The sequence below is a fragment of the Lonchura striata genome, chromosome 2, assembly GCF_050655825.1.
Source record: "Lonchura striata isolate lonStrDom1 chromosome 2, ASM5065582v1, whole genome shotgun sequence".
Lineage (NCBI taxonomy): Eukaryota > Metazoa > Chordata > Aves > Passeriformes > Estrildidae > Lonchura > Lonchura striata.
In genome coordinates this window covers 22324862-22345263 of record NC_140704.1, presented here as the reverse complement: position 1 = coordinate 22345263, position 20402 = coordinate 22324862, and the positions used below count along the sequence as shown (strand labels likewise).

Below are 20402 nucleotides of genomic sequence, written 5' to 3'. Positions count from 1 at the left end.
TACTACAGACATACAGACACTTGTTTTGACCTTCCTTCAGTCTGTGTGCTCACCTGGAGACGTGGCACTTATGAAACTATCCACTGATGGGTATAAGTAGCCTTACAAATACTACAGCAGCAGTAAGCTGAGTACTTGCATGACCAAAAGTCTTGTGTCAGAAAACAATATAAATGAAAGGTAGATGCAAAAGGATGCAATAAACAAACTGGAAAACTACAAGGAAATAGGGAAAACATGGGATAAAGTAATACTAATCCTAAATCTTTGAAGATTTAAAGAATGATTGAAGGGTGAACAAATGCACATTTGTAGATCATACTGTTAGATTCTTTACCAAAGAATCTGTACTGCTATACAATTACTTGGGGAACCTGACAGGTGAGTTGTATGTATAATTCTAAATAAACTTATCTGTGCATAAAAATACTCAGGAGGATCTTTATTCATTAAAAGTCCTTGGAAAAACCACATAGATAGAAATATTTTTGTAAGGAATATTTATTTTCAGCTCCATTTAAACAACCCACTTTTGTAACACATACTAAAGTCTTTAGGAAACATTCTATGAAATTTCAGGATTATAACTACAGGAATGAATTAAATGTATTTCAGTTCTGGAGATTAAAATACAGAATATGTTTGCATCATTCTGCATTTTATTAGGTTGCTGCCTTTTGGTATGCTTTACATTAAAAATACATTACTGACACTCTTTATACCAGTAAGCTTTTTATTGAAAAAAAATATTATTGCATTAAACTACATTCCCAGGGATTCCTTGAATAAGCTAAAACAAAAGTCCCATTGCATGTACAATAGTGCAATTCACTTAGCTACTGTATAATATAAAACACTTTATACAGAGAATACAAAACAAAATTACTAGTTTACATATTATACTAGCCAGAGTATTATCCAGTTTTAAATATAAACTTGACACTTTTAAAATCAATCTGATCAAATGGCATTTTTACGCAAATCTGCACAACAAATATACATGTTGAATATATTCCAGAAATGCATCAGAAACAAAGAAAAAAGTTCCAAACAAGAACAAAAAAATTTATGATGGTGTGACTCAGGAATTTTTTTAATTGGAATTTTAATGTGTGGGTGGCCTCTTTCCTTGGATTATGTATGAAGAATATACAATCAAGCTAAAATAGATTATTAACTTGGTGTGTATATATCACTGCCATAAGGATACTATAACTCTTTTAAAAATCCCTTTAAATAAATTCAAAATTGTAGCACGGCTCCATACATCAGGCTCAATAATGCTTTTAATAATTATAATGATAGATATTTAAAGTACATTAGTGATGAAAAAAATATGGCAGCAATTAAAGAAAATATATAATTTCAGCTGTGCCAATAGCTTTATTACATTTCTCCAAGAAAATCCCTCCTGTGCACTAAGAATGGTATTGGACATTGCCTTTGTTTGGTAATCAGTAATTACTGTTTTTATGTTGTGCTCTTTATGTTCTTAATTTCTTTTTTTCTCCCCATTAAAACATCTCAAAATTCTTATTCCCATTGTTCCAAGAATTAAAATTAATCTTCATTGTCAATTTATTTGCCCTACCATGCTGATATGTACAATGATGCATGGAAATCCTATGATTTCATTTATTCTACAGTCCCTTTGTATGGTGCATACATTAAGGGAAACAAATACACCTATTTTCCATAAATTATCTATGTAGTAGGGTATGGTCAAGTTTGATTTCGCTGGGTTTCTTGCCACAGAAATTTCTAGAGTATTAACATTGTCTGGTAGAAGTGGGAATACAAAATATGTGTACATGCATTAAAGATGAGATTAGCCCATCATTCCCTCAGTTCCACATTTTTCTCTTGGTGCTATCTACTTAGGATACAAATGAACTCTTATACACAATGAGAACAGCTGGGTTTACTTCAACAGAGATGAAACTGGGCCCATAAATTTAAAAGCTTGTGGGGCTGGAAATGGACCTTTTATGCTGGCAGTGTCCCTGGGCTGCAGGTGGTGGCCACGCAGGCCAGTCAGCCCCTCCTGGGGCACAGCTTGACCTGCTGCCTTGGATGTCCAATTCAGAATGTTTCTGCAGACTTATGACTAATGTGTCCAAGTGGTCCACTGAGTGAGTGATCTCCATCCAAGCAAGTAATAATTTTCAGAGGTGCTTAGTCAGAGTAAGTGAAATATATTTGATTCTCAGAAAATAAAGTATCAGAAGTACAGAAAATGTATGTAAATTCAGACCTTATTTTGGGGAAATTTTCAGCCAAAATTGAAAGGAAGAATTGTTAAACTCTGAAAACATTTAGTTCTACATTCTTCCCAAATAAAATTTTTGACTTCCTTAATTTGGAAGCAATAATTTCAATTAAAGAATTACTTTACAAATTAAGTGAGAAAAATAAATATAACTTATATGCTACTTATGTATTGATAAGTAACACGAAAATGGCATGAATCCATTTTGTTAATGAGACTAAAAAATAAGTTGGGAATCAAAGCAAAATATGTTTGAGGATGCTGGTGCCACCAACCTTTTTCAACACCAAAATGTTTTGCTTTTACATAGTCTTCATAATTTTTTTCTGATTTTTTTTTCAATTGCTAAACTATCAAATGTGTAAAGCTATTTTGAAAATACAAAACTAGCAGTCACAACTTGTAAAGTAACTCAAAAAGTTTGGTGTATTACCAATTTATGCTGAAGAAGTTCCAGAAAGACATAAATTAAACCAATTCCATTTTATTGCAATGGATCGATGTATTTTGATTAAAACTAAGAAAATTGGTTCTGTTGTATTTTAAAGATAGAACTTCTTTGCAATTAGATATTTCAGCTTCTTCAGGTTGCTGAATATAATGGAATAAAATTTCTCCAAAAGTTTTTCAATGTGTTTTATATTGATTCTGAAAGGTACACTTTGTGCACTACTTTATTGCAAATGAATTGAAATTATTTCAAATGTTTGTAATCCAAACAGACAGGTACTGTGTGTTGGATATTTCATGGGCCAATTTTTTGGGGGGAAGCATGCCTGCAGTCTAACCATAATTATGAACTAATTTCATGCCAAGTCCTGTTTTCAGTTAGAAGCATTATAAAAAATGTCAAACTATGGCATTCAAAGAGATGCTGAAGCCTTCACCTATTTCCAGATGCACAGTTATTACAAACAATTTCAGCCACACATTACTCTGAAGGTTGGATACATGCATTCAAACATTGTGGATTTGTAATTTCAATTTACTTGTTGAGAGTTTGGGAAGCCATGCGAGAATCTTGACATATTAGTTTAGATTCAATAAACCTTTAAATGCTGAGTACTTGAACATGTTTTTCTCCGAGTCTCAACGTGTAGAGCCATTTTTTGATCAGAATTTTACTTCTGCATCTTTATGAATATCTGCATGATTTTATAGGACTAGCCAATTGTTTCTGTTGTTTTTGAAAGGGATGAAAAATATTTACATATTCTTTGGGAAAGACTTCCACACATCAGAGCTCTGTTTGGTGGGAAAAAGCTATTGCAGTTTTGGCCAAGGACCTCTGAGGTTCAAAGCCAGCACTGACTGCTTGGCAGTTCTGGGCTGGTGTGGCTCACCCTGACATTTCCTGTGACACAGCCAGGCATAGGCAGTGCCAAAGAACTTGGCTTCTCAGTGAGCCTTCTTGGGTGCTTGGCTCAGAGAGAAGAGAGGCAGCCTGCTTCTGCCAGCACAGGGCTCCCTGTGCTAAGGGAATGCTTTGTTGTACACCCATGGCCTGACTGCAGTCCCTTTACACTGTGCAAGCAACATAAGCAGGGATGAAATCACTAAAGTATCTTCAACATGTTGTTGTGATTCTCATCTTCTAGTGTTAACTCACCACCCCTCCCTCTGAGCCTCCCCAGTTTACTTTGGCCAGGAGACAGCCCCAGGGTCTGCTGGTCCCAGATACCTTGCTTTTTTCCTCAGTCTAAAATACCTTAACCAAACCAGGCACTATTTCATATACAAACTCAGAAAAATCAAATCTTTGAGGTGTGTCAAGATTGCTCAACCTTAAATTGTGCTACTTTGAATCCCTCATCAGTGCCAATATTGATCCCATTTAGTCTGGGTGCTGTGGTCTCTTTCCTACTTACAGTCATAGACTTCAAGCTATTCTTCTAAAACTTTCTGTAGAATGACACTGGCCACCCATCCTTCTTATGATAGCTATCATGAAAGGCTTTAAAGCAGCTTTTCCTCAGTGATACAAGAAAAAAATCAACATTCAAATGCTGTCAGCCAGATTGTGGACTTTAAAATCTTTGCTGTTGTCCTCTCAGAAAAACAGTAGATTTCCCCTCAGACATGCTGAGTGCTTTATTTTTATTTTATTTTAATTTGGGGTTGGAGCCATGATGAAATCATTTGGGTTAGTTCAAGAAGCTAGAAACACTGAAAACTTCTTTTGCTGTAGGTAACTGTTGGGTCTGGATAGAACAAGAATAGTGATGGGGCTCTTGTCCTTGGAATAAGGGATGCACTAAGTGATTTGGGTGTATAGCAGAAGGTGTGGCTGTGTTCAGGTGTGGTGTAAATAAGGCTGGGATATATGCAGCATGTGGCAGCGCAGGGAAGGTCAGTGGGGAAGGGTGGAGGGGAGTAGCAGAAACCAAGTGCAGTGGGTGTCCTGTCAGCAAAGCAGGGTGGGTGGGAATAAGGGCTGGTGCTAATGGGGCAAGTGATATGGGGGCAAAATGTGCCTGAGAGAGGGGGTGGAGGGGTGCCAGGGAGAGATGGCTGCTGTGGGGGTGCACAGCTGCCGAGACAGCAAAGCGCTGCAGCAGCGTGTGGTGGATGGTGGTGACCGTAGCCTGCTGCTGAGCAGGGAGGGCAGGAACTGCTGGTGTTGCAGAGAAGGCAGCTGGTCCTGGGGCAGGCAAAACTTTCAGATGTTTTGCCAGAAGTTGTTTCTGCATGTGCTGCTGGGCTCGCAGCTGCAGCAACCTGTATTTGTCTACTTCTTCTGGTGTAAATGTGATAGGCTGCTGTGCTAAAGGAGGGGAGGTGGATTTACTGTACACTTCTAGGTCATTTAGTGTATCACCATACTTCTGCATAGCATTGTCACAAAAAGAGTCTGAACTGCCTTCTGCCCGGTTCAAGTCCATGTGTATATCATGTAGTTCTTCTTTGGTCTCTGTTGAATTAGCAACAGAATATCTATTAGAGGGGAAAGCACCAGGGAAATCATTTGGTACTGGATCACAGCTTTGAAAAAAGGGCTGCACTTCACTAATGAAGAGATTGGTTTGTTCCTTTATTGCTGTGTTCCTTTTTATGCTTGGGCTCTGATAGCCTGTTTCAATTTGAATTATGTCTTTAAGAACACAATGATCATAATCAGTTCCAGGTGAAAAAGTAACATTAGTTATCTCTGATGCTTCAGAGTTTTCCTTCACGCTGTTTTCCAACAAACTGATTTCATTATGTCTCACGTCATTTTTACCTATGCTTAGCACCTTCTCTGGCAAAGGTAACATTGCAATGTCATTTACTGATGATGAAAACTGAAGAGCAAAGTGACTTTGTGAGTGATCCTGTAATTCTATCCCACTACTGATTGAAAATCTCTCTGGATCATGCATTTGTTCCTGGATTTTCTTAGTCTGCACTCTTTCTAAAAGTAACTTGGCTGTCATTGACTTTCTTTTTCCACATATGTCTTTTGCCAGGTTTTTGGAAGAGCAGGTGGCAAAGTTTTTGGACTGACTATTCACATTCAGAGCATTGGAGTGTGCAGTTTCAGCTTTTCCCGGTTCAGCATTAGAACCTCTCTCAGCATCCTCTATTGTTTTGTTGTCACAGTTGTCAGCTTCTTTTGAGAAGGATCCTGAACTGCTGCCTCTTGACATTCTGCTGCTAGATGTTCTTTCACTGCTTCTTGAATCACTGGTGGAACCACTTTTGGATTTGTGGCAGCTTCTACTCCTACTTAGCACTTTGCCAAAATGCTGATGTCTACATCTGCTGTGTTTAGACCTGTCTCTGATTTGTAAAAGTTTATGTCTTGAACATCTTCGATATTTAATTGTGCCACTCTGAATACAGTTTCTAGTTCCGTGACTTCTACAATGACAAAGATAATCCTCGTCTGTATCATCTGAAGTGAAAATACACTTGTGCTTTCTGTGTTTACATTTGTGCCTTTCATCTGTCTTGCTTTTTCTTTTACAACAACAAAGCAAATTATTTCTTCTGTGATTGTTTGATGTGGGACTCATATAACTCATGTAGCTACTCGTACTGCTAACTGAAGTGTCAGAATAGCTGGAATGTCTGCCAGATGAGGACTTTTGAGGAGATGGGAATCTCCAGCATCTTGTGTAACTTCCACATCCTTCATTATCTGAATGCCTGCTGTTTGAACTGGATTTACAACTAAAGAAACTTCCACTAGAGTCGTTTCCACTGTCACTTATGTCACTGTTGCAGCTGACCACATCTTGAAGGGATCTGGAGTAATTTTGGTTCACATCTTTTTCTTCAGAATCAATTAAGTGACATTTTTCGGAGTTAAAGTTTTTAATCCTAGACATAAAAGCAGAGAAGGAAATGCTTTCATTTCTAATGTTCTGAGTTTTTCTTTCACAGCCAAGGAGATGATGCTTTAAAGGTCTCCTCAGTGATGTTGTATAAAGACATTTTTCTGTCACATAATCCTTTTGTGAGACATCAAGGTAAGCAGGCACTTTGGGTATATTTTCATTCAAATAATCTGCAATGCATTTTTGACCATTTTCATTCATTTCTTTCCCTATGTCTGACTCAGCTTTTTGCTTGGCCTTTCTTGGATTTAGGGAGCCTTTCATCTTCTTTGGTTTCAACAACTGATTATCTTGATCAATTGACATTTGCTTGTGTTTTATTAAACCTGAGGGTTCATATTCATCTGCAGTCTTATTTTTAGAGAGCTCTTTACAGGTTGCTCTGTTTGTTTCATGCTGTTTACCCTCTCTGTGATTTAAAGAGAGTCTGAAGTCAAAATACAATGGATTACAGCCATATGAAATACAGGGCTCAGTTTTTGTAAACAAAAGTAATTCTGTGGGCCACTGCAGAGCAGTGGTGCCATCTTTGCTCACTACATGGAGGAAAGGCAAAGCCTGAGGCTTAACTTCTTTAACCGTGGTCTCCTTTCCAAGTGTTTCCATATTTCCATCTGTGATTTCTGTAATCTCCAAAGATCTTTCTCTTTTTATCACTCCAGGACTGTCATTAATGTTGCTTGAACAGGTCAGCTCAGGTGCTGGCTGTAGTGGGAGCTCAGATAACTGGTCAGGCAGGTGGGCATTACTGTGCTTGTAGGTGTTCAGCTGTGTACAAAAATTGCTAGCTTGGAATGAAGATGAAATGGGAGTTTCTAAGAATTGTTCAGATTCATTCAGTTTGTTCTCTTGCTCTGTTTCTCTCAGAGAAGCAGAAAAATTCAAATTTGGAAGCGGTATTTTGACTTTAGAAAATGAAGGATTAGCTCTGTTTTTTTCTTCTGATTCCCTGCCACTATTTTCATCATTTTCCTTTCGCATTTTAGGTTTTGCCGCTACATGACTTGATGCACTGTTATCCAAATCCATTTGGTCTTGTGGGATAGCTGACTCTTTATCCAAACTTGCTTTCACTTGTTCCTCCAGAAGTGTGACAGAATGACAACCCTCAGTAGTTTGCTTTTTTTTGTGGTTGGGGAACTCACTACAGTCATTTCCTTCTTCACAGTTCTCACTGAAGACTGATGCTGAGGACTCAAGCTTCAAAGGGACCTTTTTAGAGAATGAAAAAGACACTCCTGCCCTTTGAGAGGTATTGCTGCTATATGGGAACATTTGTGAGATGTGATTGCCAAGTGCATGGTGTCTTTCAGTTGTAGGGTGGTGCCTGCTTATAATAAGTTGCTGTTTCTCTAGTATGCCTTTGGAGAAACCCTGTCCTTCACTTGTGATGGTTCTCTGAGAACTTGCTGTGAACTTGCTGCCCTTGCACAGGAAAATTCCATCTGGTGCTTGCTGCTTTTCCAGGACTAATCGGGGGGCTTTAAGCAATGGTCCACTCCCAGTGATGCTTTCAGGTAAGAGAAAAAGAAAAAAAGGAAAAAAAAAGAAAGCAGTATTAAGTAACCAAGGTATGACAGTGCTTGCATTTGACAATGTCTGTCTGGTGAAGGAGAGTGTCACTCAATTTTTCACAAGGTAAAGCTAAGCTTGAACAGGGTAAATGTGCAGTTTATCATCAGTTTGGACTTCTGTATGGGCAAGACAGTCTTTACCTATACAAAATTATATGTTTTAATGTCAGCACATGAAGGTTCTTTTTCAGTTATGCTCATGTACAAGCAGAACAAATATTGGTCTAACTCTGAATTTATATTTACGGGAGCCTAATCTGTGGTAAGTCTTGGTTTCCTGAAAGGCCTCTGCAAAAGAAATTGTGCTATGTTCAAAAAGAGATACTTCTACCTGGAGCATCAGCAAAATCAAACTCTAGAAGGGAGAGATAAACATTCTGCTGGCTTAGGGAAGAATGTGTTTGTTCAGCTTTTTAAAGAGTAGATTCTTATTTTATTCCACAATAAATGACTTTGCAAAATATTCAAAGAGATATTAATACTAAAACTGTCAGCAAACATTGGAGGGGAAGAAACTTCACTGGTCTCATTATCAACCATTATTTGACTTACTTTGCCACATTTTCTGTGTCTTACTTCCATTAATTTCATTATTCTTTTCAAAATATCTCAGATTTTAAATAATATTTCATTTTCTTGTAATTAAAGAAAAATTACCTATTCTAGGGCCTTAACAAAAATGTGAACCACTGATTTCTTGAAACAGATAATTAACTGAGACTGAAATTACTGTAGCCATTTTCCTTTAAAGATATGACATATATGGCCAACATAAAAGTGTTTTTCCAAGATATATTTTAAATACACATTTCATTAGACTAATTATCTACATTTACTTTCAGTGCAGTACCACAGTACACTAACTAAAAAAACCCCCATAGAACCAGATTAAAGAAATTGATAAAAAAATTAATATATTTTAACTAAATGTAAATTGAAACTGTTAGATCTGCATATAAGCTGTCTATAATTGGCAATCATGTTTTATAAATGCTATAAAAATACACTGATCTTCAGCAATGGGAAAGACAGAAAGAGTCCCTTGAGCAGGGTCAATTCATAATGTGTGCGCTTCAGAGAATATATTTGCCTTTGCCAGAAATTCAGGATCAAGAGATAAAAATTAACCCCTATTTGTATATAAGGAATAATTATCTCTTGGAGAAGGTGTATAAATAAATCCTTTTCGAAGTTTTCTTGGAATAGCAATATAAAATTTTTCTGTGCCCAAGATTAAGAATAATTTTGTTGTCAAATTGAATTAGCTTGCTGTAAGGAACTGTGGGAACCTGAGCGACAGTACTCGGGGATGGAAACAATTGTATGTTTGTGGACTTCTGCTCACAAAGGCTGACATTCTGTCTTTCCTGAGCAATTGGGAATGCTACCCCTTCACCAAAATCCCTGCACTCACCCTCTCCTGAGCCTACTTGTGATTACAGGCAGGAATAGCAAACTCTTTCCTTCCACACCCTATGCAAAATATTATAGACTCCTGGCTCTTTCTAAAAGCAAACTTGCTCTTTCCCTCCCAGATTGGTTCTGGCTTTCCTGTTATCACTGATATTACTGCTCTATCTGAGGCTACATCTTCAAGTGTGCGGGCATAAAGGAAGATTCTCACAGGCAGTTACATTTGTTTCAGCAGATTTGTATGAAAATGGAGTCGTAATCATAAAAGTGATATATTAGCACTAAACTGTTATATTTCAGCAGATTGCTCAAAAGCAATTACATAGGCCAAAATGAGTTTGTAATAAACTCTGAATGCTGTTATTTCCAGGGTACAATAGTCTTCAGATGAATTTAAAACAATGCCAGCTTATTTATCTGATTAACTCATTGTGGTCATAGATTAATATAAACAATTTGTCTGATGGCAATCTATTCTACTGAAATATTCAGTGTCATTAGACAAAGGAGATGTCTCAAATTTAAAGGTTTAATACTGCAATCTTTGTCCTCTATCTTGATATTAATAAATAGAGTTAACAGTATTAGACCAACTTAATGCAGTTAACTATTTGTTTTTCATTCAAACTATCCTACAGAGAAACTGAAGAATAATCCCAGTACCTTAAAAGTAGTAAAAAGTATTCACAAAGGGTTTATCCTCTCCCATTAACTTATGATAAAATGTTAAGACAGTCATACCAATCTCTTCAGATCAGTTTGGATAAGGTAAAATGGTGATATTATAGAAGTGCCTTCAAAGCACTCCATTTAGAAGACGTGAGAGTAACTATCTACAGGAGAGAAAATGACAAACTTTCAAACAGCATGTAATTAAGTCAGAGGAGGTTTTCAATGTATGGTTTGCAGAACAAGATCATTTGGAGTTGAAGACAGCTGAAAACAGGTTACAGCACACACAATCTCTCTACATTACTTGTGTAGGAGTAAAAATATTATAATTTCTTCTGGAAGAGAGGAAAGAGGGCATTAAAACCTCATACAACTTTTAAAAACTTGCCATTCTGACTGCTTCCGTAACTCTGCAAGCTGGTGGAGTCGCTTGAGTGCTTTTTCCTGTTTCTTCTCGTCTTTCCATGACTTTGAAGCCACATTTCGAGCAAATTCCCTTTGTTTTAAATCTTTCAATCTCTGTATGAAAAGAATATAAACAAACGGATTAGAGATGTATGCTCCAGATACTGTTCCTCTCACTCAATTTATTCACTTTTCATGAAGTTGGTATGTAAATAGAAAATAAAAGTATACTTAAAATACTGTAGTAGTGAGAAGAGATTGAAAATGTTATTTTTGCTTAACAAAACAACATAATTTACATTCTGATATTTATCTGATAGATGCCTGTGTATGAATGACAGCTTTTTTGGTTTCTGATGAATGCAAAAATGTTCTGTTATGTACAAATACAGACACAAATCTAGAATCCATTTAATGAGGTCAACATTTTCCTATTTGATTTATCCTGTTGAAATGCAATCCACAGGCATATACTGGAATAACTCTGAGCTCCTATGTGCAATATATTTTATTGTTCTCTACTTGGACATGTATACACAGATGTGTGGGGACTTATCTGTTGGTTTTGTACCTTTTTAAGCCTGTATTATTTTCTCAAATGAGAGAACCACTGTCTGAAATATTTAGTCAGAAAACTGTTTTGTAGTTATTTTCACAATTTTTTTAATCACCTCACACACCAGTAAATCAGGTAATTGCTGTTGGAGAGAACAAAATTCTTTGCCTTTATTATATTTTTTTGATTGCCTGATTTTGCACCACTGATAACATAAGGAAAACAAAGGAAAAACATAAACTAGAAAGTGTCAACAGCATCCTCTGCAAAAACAATTGTCTCTGAGTTCACTGTGCTCTCTAGGAGCCAGCAAGTCATGTCTAACCTTACAGCTCCCCAGCTCAGATTTATGCTTCCATACTCCAGGGCAGAAATGCCTTTCCCCTTCCACACTTCTCCAGTATTTGAGGAAAAATGTTTGCAAGCAGGGAGGGAGCTCTGATGTATTCACCAGATGCCCAAACTGGAAGCTTTGAGGACTAGAACTGAAACAAAACTGCTGCATTCGTTTGCCTCTTGGTCTAGAGGTGGCTGCACTTGTCTGTGTAATTTAGAACTACTGTATCAACACCACTGAATGCTGAATTTCCCTGGAGCTGTTTTTGCAAAGTAGATTTGAAGAAAGGTTTTGATATCTCAGTCATTTTTAAACTGCTGCTTGTCTTTCAGCATCTGAGCCTACTTGACTGTCCACCAAAACCTAAAGATCAACATCCCAATCACTGCCACCATCTCATGCTGTTTTACTCACAGTGGTAGGGCCAAAAGATCAATATGCATCAGTAGGATTAATAGAAGGCTGACCAAGCATTGTAAAAGCAAATACTGCTTTCTGCAGCTCAGGTATGGGGAGCAGTCTAGCCATGGCACAGAACTGTACACTGGCCAACATGCATCTGCTTCTGAGAAAACAGGGCTGGAGGCAAAGAGTCCTCAACTTGTAGAGGTCAAGAAAATTATAAATGCGTGAGAGAACTGCTTTCTTGAGAGAGGTCTAGCTTTTGCCAATAGATTACAACAAAGCTAATGGGTGAAAACCACCCATCTAAAGAGATGACAGGTTCTTTTTTGTCCAGCTAAGATGAAAGAATCCAGTTAGTGGCAATGACATAATATGACAGAGAGGCATGGAAAAGCACTTGTTGGAAACAGGCAATAGAAGGTCTGTGATTTATTTCTGTGAAGAGTTCTGGAAAGCTGTAGTGAATATCTCTCACATCTCACACCATCAGCTGTCCTTCATGTATGAGATTTTTTTAAAAAGTCAGATAACATCCATGAGAGGAAAAATAAGTGCTGGGAGACTAAGAGCAGAAGTTTTTTGTTTGCTTTCAGCCTTTTGGACCCAAGACATATGCCTTTGAGCACTGGTCTGGAGACAGGGAGAGCTGGGCTGGCTACAAATCATTTGCTCAGGGAGCTTAAGATGGGTCTCTGGCTCTCAGCCATCCTGATGGTTTTGCAGAGACACTCTCTGTTGGATAGGGATGAGAAAGCCAAGAAGTTGCTCAGGAAATTGGTGCACTACCAGCCAGCAAGAATCACCATGCTGCCCAGTGCCTGATGAAAGCTTGGCCATATCATGAGAACTATCTACAGTCTGCCAAATCTGTGTTTATCCATAAAGTTTGTATCGGCCCCAACATTCACTACTTCATGGAACTAGACTCTAAAACAGGACAGCTGCATAGTCCTCTTTAAAGTTCTTAGGCTTCACCTTGTTGGAAATAAATGGTTGTTCCCTATATGTTTAGCTCTTACCTGTCCCTTTACATGCCCTCTCACTATTCATTTGTCCATTGTCAGGCCAGTTGTGTAGCACTCTATTCCCTCAACCTCATTGTCTGCAATTTGCAGTCAAATGGATGAATATGTAAAAAATGTTACTTTTGGTTCAAGAGAAAAACTTTTCCAATAATGTATTAAAGCCAAAGCTGAAAAAAGAAGTCAGAGAATCTTCACAGAACAAACCCAAATGTTCTGTCACCTAGGTAATATTTACATGAGTGTAGAGATGTTTAAGCTGTAAAGATCCTATTCTCCACAGAAAAACATAGGTAGTCTTGAGCCTTATTAACATGTCCAATGTGAAGAAAGGGCACAGAAAGACATTTGAGAAATGCCCTTTAGGGCAGCTTGCTATGTTTTAGCTGTCGCTGTGAGCTGTTCAGCATCACACATAAAGCATTCATGAGGAAAAACAGAAACAGTTTCTACCTGTCAAGGAAACAAAGAACAGTGTGAAACCAAGAACTATGGAGCACAGTAGTGCAAAGCAATGCCATTTCATTTATTTGACAGTCAGGATGATAATCAAAAAAGCAAATGGACCAACACTAGGAATAGGAGTTCCAGCAGTATTTTTTTGCTCTCTAATGGCATGCAGCATGTGTCAGAGAAGTAGAGAAAAGAAAAAGAAATGTAGGTAAGCATAGCAGAGAACTCATCAACTGGAGCTGAAATCCAAGAAATCAAAAGCTCCACAGTCTGAGGAGAGAAAGGGCTCTCCCTGCACATCCCCTCAGCAAAACAAAACAAAGCTGCACTGCCAGAGCTCTAGTTAGGAGTCATAATGAATTTTGTCAGCTATGTTGGGTAGATCACGGGACTGCCTGTTGAACCTGCAAAGCCCTGGTTTTCTCCACTAATAACCTGAGCCAGACTTCTGACAAGCACACAGATACTTTCTGCAGGTGGGATACAAGAGCATGCAATTGAGAAAATATCTGAATGACAACCCCAAGCTCAGTAGGTGTGTAGGTGTGCTTGAAAATTAACATTGCTTTACACAGCAGTTGCATTTTTCACATAATTAGGTACTTAACTGGGCATGTAAATACAGGCATATATAATAAAATATAATTTAGTTAATAGTTTCTTGTGTTCTGTCCTTCACCAGCTACAAATATAGTTGTCATGCAGTTATATTTCTTTTTTTAGACTCATGTTATATTCTTTCTAAGTTTTTTGTACATGCATGTGTGGACATTTCCATAACCAAAAGTAAATCATCCCTTTTTTTATAAACACCACAGAGAGTATTAGAAGACTACAAAATAATGTTCATTGTCATGGAAAGATTTACTTGTAGATCTGGTGTGAGTTCCATTGGCTGTTCTGTCTGACTCAGTCAAAAACTGCTGGATCTATGCTTTTCCTCCTGTAACTCTGATATGAATCACCCAGAGATTTAAATGAGTTAACTACCTACTTTCATACTTCAATACCTACTTTTGCTAGACATCAAATAACAGTGGTCAAATATCTGCAATTTAGAAATTTCTTCCCGTTCTTAATGTCTGGGGAGTTGTGTTTTGTTCTTTTTTAAATTGTCACTTTATTTGGGCCAATACTTGCTTTGCACTGACCTATGAGCACCTGAATACTCATTGCAGGCTGCATTTGCAGTACTGAGTTTACTTTCTCTCCAGAGTTATAATCCTGGTTTCTATTTTTCCCTGTGCAGGTAAATGTTTACCTGGATTGCTATTCTTCTGATCAACTTCAGATGCCTTTCTTCATAACCACTGGAAAGAAAAGAGCACTTTAGGGACCCAATCACCTGTTGTTAAAGCAGCTGTCTAAAACAAGAGGGACTGTGTACATTGTGTACAGAGGTTATTAAAGGTGTCGATCCTAATTTCTACAGGGTGCTCTTTGATGAAGGAGACACAGCTGCCTCCCAGCCTTTACACCAATGCACACAGCTTGGGCAGCAAACTGGAGGAGATGATCCCACTGCTCAGCTAGAAAGGCAGGAGAAAATTGCCATCACTGCAGCATGGTGGGAGGAGTGAGGGTTTAGTCAATCGGCCCACCCGAGAGACTGCTGCCCTCTGGGACAAGGCAGCAGAACCAGGCTGGCAGATCTATAAGGGAGTTACACCAATCCTTTGCTGTAAGAGGAAAAGAGAATGGCATGGCTGAATCAAGACCTGCTGGTCAAAATAAGAGGCAAGAAAGAAATGGGAAGGTAGTGAAAGCAGGGACAGGTGTCCTGGGAAGAGTACAGCGATGCTGCTTAGTTATGTAAGCACTGGTCAGGAAGGCCAAGGTGCAGCTGGAGATGATCTTGGCAAAAAATGAAAAGAATAATAGGGAGAGCAGGAATGTCAGCCAAAAAATGAAGGTTAAAGAAAGCATACTGCAAAATAAAGAAAGCAAACGAGAGTGGTGAATGGGTAACAACAAATGAGGAGAAATTTGAGCTACTCAACAAGTGTTTTGTTTCTTAACTGGCAAGTGTCTCAATTTGAGGACCATAGGAGTATGGTACTGGGAGACAGTATAACTTCTCCAGAGTATTCTTCCAGGGTCTTTGCCATTATATACATTTTACAGGGGTTCTCAGTGTTAACTGCTTCAGATTCTGGGAAGATGAACTGTTGTTATAACTATCCTGAGTAGCAAATCCTCTTCTTCTTCAAGTAGTGTAGCTGGAGGAATGTGAATAGAAGGTATCTTTGAGAAAAAAAGTAATTTTATATTTATTAAGCTAGAAAATGTCATTTTAGTATCAATTAAATTATTTTTTCCCATTACATTTAGAATTGTTTTGCTCTGGAATATCATTCACAATGCACCCTCCAAACTACTCATTATGCATTCAAGCCTCAGGTAAAAATGTATATACCCTATATATACCCTTCTGTTATATTTAGAGAGCCTTCTTTGAACTGAAGTCCTTGAACTAATGTGTCTGAGTGCCTGATTTGCTTTAAAGATTTATTCCCTCTCAGCAAAAAGGCTTCTTAATTAGGTTCTAACCAAATTCACCACAGAAGGGTTAATTGAGGAAGAAAGGAATGTTAATTTCAGAAATTATTCTCTTGCCTGTAACCCTAACATTGGAACCAAATGCATTATTTGTAAAATGATTTCCCACTGCAAACCATCAAATGAGAATGATAGTCACTAGAGAACATAATTAAACTTCATATGTAAAGCTTACAGTGTTAGCTTGCTAAGTGAAAGTGAGGAAACAGCAATGAAGGAATTTGCCTTTACGATGGTAAATCAAATCCTAAAAATAAATTGGAAAAGCTATTATATGCAGGAATTAGCAATAAGAGATGAAGCTCCAAAACTAGCTGATAAATTTTAATTTGTTTTATCTATAAATAGCTACAGATCTCTTTGAAGTGTGTGCAAGTAATTATTTGTTAGAATATGCTCTATCATAGCCAGCTGTAACATATTTAATATTGGTAGTGGAAGTGAGCGAGAAGACGAAAAAGAAAATACCCTTGTCTGATTGGATTAGGGAATGAGATGACAGCAGGAGGGAGGAAAACTCAGTCCTCAGACATGTGCTAGAGAATCCATCTATCAGTGAAAGAGATGCTGATCAAGGATCTAACCTGGAGGATAAATTACAGACGGCCCTTTGGAGGGCTTGTTTTTCATATCTTCAGAGAAACTCTCACTGTTTAACCAGACCTGCAAATATTCCTGTTAATTAAACTGATTTCATCTATTGCTGGATGAAAGTATCCATTTATGGATCTTTCCATTTTCAAAGATCCAGTTGTGTTTCTCATAAGAATCCCCCAGATAAAGTTGAAACAGATGCATTTGGAAGCTGTTTCCAGGGAAGAGGACAGGACATGCACTATGTGCCAGCAGCTCACTCCTGTGGAAGCCTGAGCTATTGCCCACTCATCTTTCTATCAGCCCCAGCAAACATTGTCATAGGCTCCACCGAGCTGGCTGCACACTCTGTACTTTGATTAGATGTATTTAGTGTCACTTTGGAATACAGAGCAATTTATCCAGAAAAATCAACACATCATAGTGATAAAAAATTTGTGGCAGGGTCTGTATCTTCCCTTCAAGTTCATATATTACCTCACTTGCCAGGGTGTTTGGACCCTTCTTAGATCAAAACCATCATCTTACAAATTTTATTTCTTTTTCCTTCTCCTTTAAGCAGCTAAAAAATCACCCCTGGCATTACAGATCCTGTGCATAACTAGCGCCTTTCAAAAATTTTAGTACTTATTTAAATCTTATTTTTAAATTTTTTAAGAATTTCCAGATGTTTTTAAAGCCTATCTCATCACTTTATTTGTTTTAACTGTAGCAGGCAGAATAAAAAAAAATCACTTAAATTTTAATGAAAAGACAGTCTAAGTTATCCCAGAATTATACAGGTGAATCCAAAATGTGGCCTCAAACTTTCTTCAGTATGGTCAGAATGCTTTCAGAGTAAGGAAAATGACAGCAGAAATGTTCATACATGGATTTGAAATAACACTTTTCATAGACAGATGTCAGATTTCTTATGAAACTTCATCATTACCATGATCTCATTTTACAAATAAATAAGTGAAGGCATAAAAAGATGGAGTGAATTTCAGAAAAAGCAGAGAAGAGACTGAATCAACATTTACAGGTATATATGTTTAATTATCATCTCTAACTCTTTTTACACCCATTGAAAAAAAATGTAAGTCACCTGAATTAAACCTAATTTTGATTTAGCTGCATAATAGGTTGATTTGGGTTACTATGATAATGCTGAGGAAAAACCAACAGAGTATAAAGGATAAACCTCTTCCAAATTATTGTGCTATGGTCATAGTTTACATAGAGGAAAGTTGACTCAACCACTCCACGGTGACTTTGAAGGTGTTCTGCAAGAGAACAAGTCCATCACTAAAAAGAAACACTTTAATATGTACTTGAGATAAATGTAACCTTGCTTATAGTCACCAGCCACTGGACTTTAGATGAAAAGTTACAAACTGGGTAAATATGTGTGAAGGATACTGGAGGGAGTTGAGCAGAAGCCTCATCAAATATATGAAGGAAGTAAAAAATTGTTTTGTTAATAGGATGATATAACTAGCTATAAATGTATGTTAGCTTGTGGTCTTGTGGTTTTCTTTTTTTTTTTTTTTTTTTTTAATCAGTCTAAACCAAAATATTTTTTCTCTTTTATTTGCTCAAAGCAGACTGAGCTCTTCTGGAGCAGGATCATTAAAGGTAACCAGGAATCTAGCAGCAATTCTATAACAAAAAATGCCTGCTCCAAGAAAAGGAGCTTTAATACATGAGCTTTCCTAGCAGTTTTGCTCCATCAGAAAAGATCACAAAGGAATTATGTAATCATCCAATCATATCTTTTCTTTCTTTTATAGGGACCAAGATCAGTCATGCCAATATATTCCCTGGCACTAATGTCAGAATGACAGATTTTCTTGTTTATTCTTTTTAAATCCTATCATGGCATCATCTAGCTTGATGCTTTTTCTGCTAGTGCTTTGAGACTCATTAAAAACCAACATTAAATATTAGGAGAGTTTATGGCCTGAACCAGCTGAGACAAAAATATTTGTTTCTAGAACATGTTTAAGGTCCTTCTTAAGTAATGATGGAGTGGTACTTCACACTCATCCTAAACATCATGGATGTGGCTAAGTCATTTGGCTTTGTTCCAAGTATAGAACAGAAATCTGTATTGAATAGTCTTTTTTATGTCACTTCTAAAAAGTAAATAATTTCAATTTGGACCAGAAGATACTTTATGTTCTCAATACATTTTCAGAAACTTTCTTGCCCTCATCTCTGATGACTACAGATTTTTCTTTTGCCCTTTTTACTTCCCTCCATCACTTCTTTTCCAATTTCTACACTTGTGATTTATAGTATTTACCATCCATTTTTCCTTTCTCTCCTTTATTATAAATTTAAGACAGAGAGAATTGACTTTCCGTCTAAATGAGATTAGCTGTTTATAACCTATTTGGTCTTTTTCTGTTCTGGGATTTGGGTTCTTAAACCATCTGCCAAGTGCTCTTTGAAATTTCTTTGTTCTCTCTCACATCTTTCTGTTTGATTTTTCTCCTCCCAGCCCATTTTACAAGCTCATTCATCTTTATGAAACTAAGTTCCTAAAAGAAGTTCATGTTATAGTTTGTTATTTATACAGATATATGCAAATATTTTATTTGCATTTGCCATATACAATTATCTTTTTTTATTTCCTGTATGTCTATGTTCATCATCACAATGCTAATATAGAAATACAGATTAAATATTATAGATTAAAAATATGATACAGATTAAATATCAACTTTAATGTTATTACTTTAATGTTATTAATAATGTTATTATTTTTAGAGACCCATAATATGGATGTATTTGTGCTATTCTTGTCATAAAGGAGGTCCACAGAGGCAGCACATTCAGATGGAAGATCTGATAACTAATTTCTTCGTGCATGGGATTGGAATAGTAATTTATGTACCAGTTTCTGGTTTATTTGCAGAAAAATATGAACATAAGTTAGGGTGTTTTTTGGGGGGGTGGGGGTTGGTTTTGTTTATTGTTGTTTTTTGGTTTTTTTCAGAGATAATAGTTTAAGAACCTGGTATAGCCTTTGGTTATCAGAGGCAATCTTCTGAGAACACATCCCAGTACATTGTACTGATATGTAAAAAGATTGTTTTCATTATATTTTATGGTTTATTTAATTATTTTCCAAATTTTGCTTTGCATTATTATTGTGTGTTCTCTCCTTTGATGCTAGTCTCCTTTCTTCCATCTACTTGGCTTATCCATCTCTCTTCCCAGTTAAACAGAATTTCCTTCTGAAATGACAAGAGCAGTAAGGTGCTTAAGCAAATTCAGTGTGTCATAGAAAAAGATGACCAAACCATGAAGAGTGAATGCCCTAATTTTCCAGTTTATAAAGTCAAAGATATTTTGGTTCTGTCTAGCTCCTTTTTTATTACTATGTGCTTAAAATATTACTTATTTGCAACTTGTGACTTGCATTTTGTCCCCTTGAACTTACTGGTGTGCTACATGTCACTGAGCTGAAACTTGACACACTTCAACTTGATGTGATGCAATAATTTAAATTTTTTAACAGTATTCTAGAAACTGCTTCCTGAAAAGAGAGTAGAAATGAACATGGTGCACTTTCATAAGAGCAATCCTGTACTACTTTTCTTACTCACTTATATGTTGTGGAGTTATGGGAAGTAGCATTTAATGTTATCCTCTTAGCCACACAGATAATGTCTGTTTATTCTTATATCAAATGGTGCTATGAACACATTTAGCTTTTCATGTAGATATGAGCATGTTTAAGAGTCTAAAGATCACTCACTGTTTCTGAGATACTATGTCCCTATTTTCACTAAATTCTTTCCTATCACTTGACACAAAGAACCTTTTAAGCAAGC

The 20402-nt window shown here is 36.9% G+C and overlaps 1 protein-coding gene across 4 annotated transcripts in view; it reads right to left on the bottom strand.

The window, feature by feature from the left end:
• Window positions 1-479: 479 nt before the first annotated feature.
• ZNF804B (zinc finger protein 804B) overlaps window positions 480-20402 on the bottom strand; it is a 225478-nt gene continuing 205555 nt past the window's right edge. For 2 of the 4 annotated variants that reach the window (XM_085566468.1, XM_085566474.1), the window contains exons 3-4: window positions 10612-10766; window positions 480-8098 (exon numbers count right to left, since the gene is read on the bottom strand). In XM_085566468.1, coding sequence (XP_085422594.1) covers window positions 4414-8098; window positions 10612-10766 — 3840 coding nt within the window. In that variant the 3' untranslated portion in view covers window positions 480-4413. The remainder of the gene's footprint in view (window positions 8099-10611; window positions 10767-20402) is intronic. The other 2 variants (XM_021551717.4, XM_021551719.4) reach the window with 1 other exon arrangement.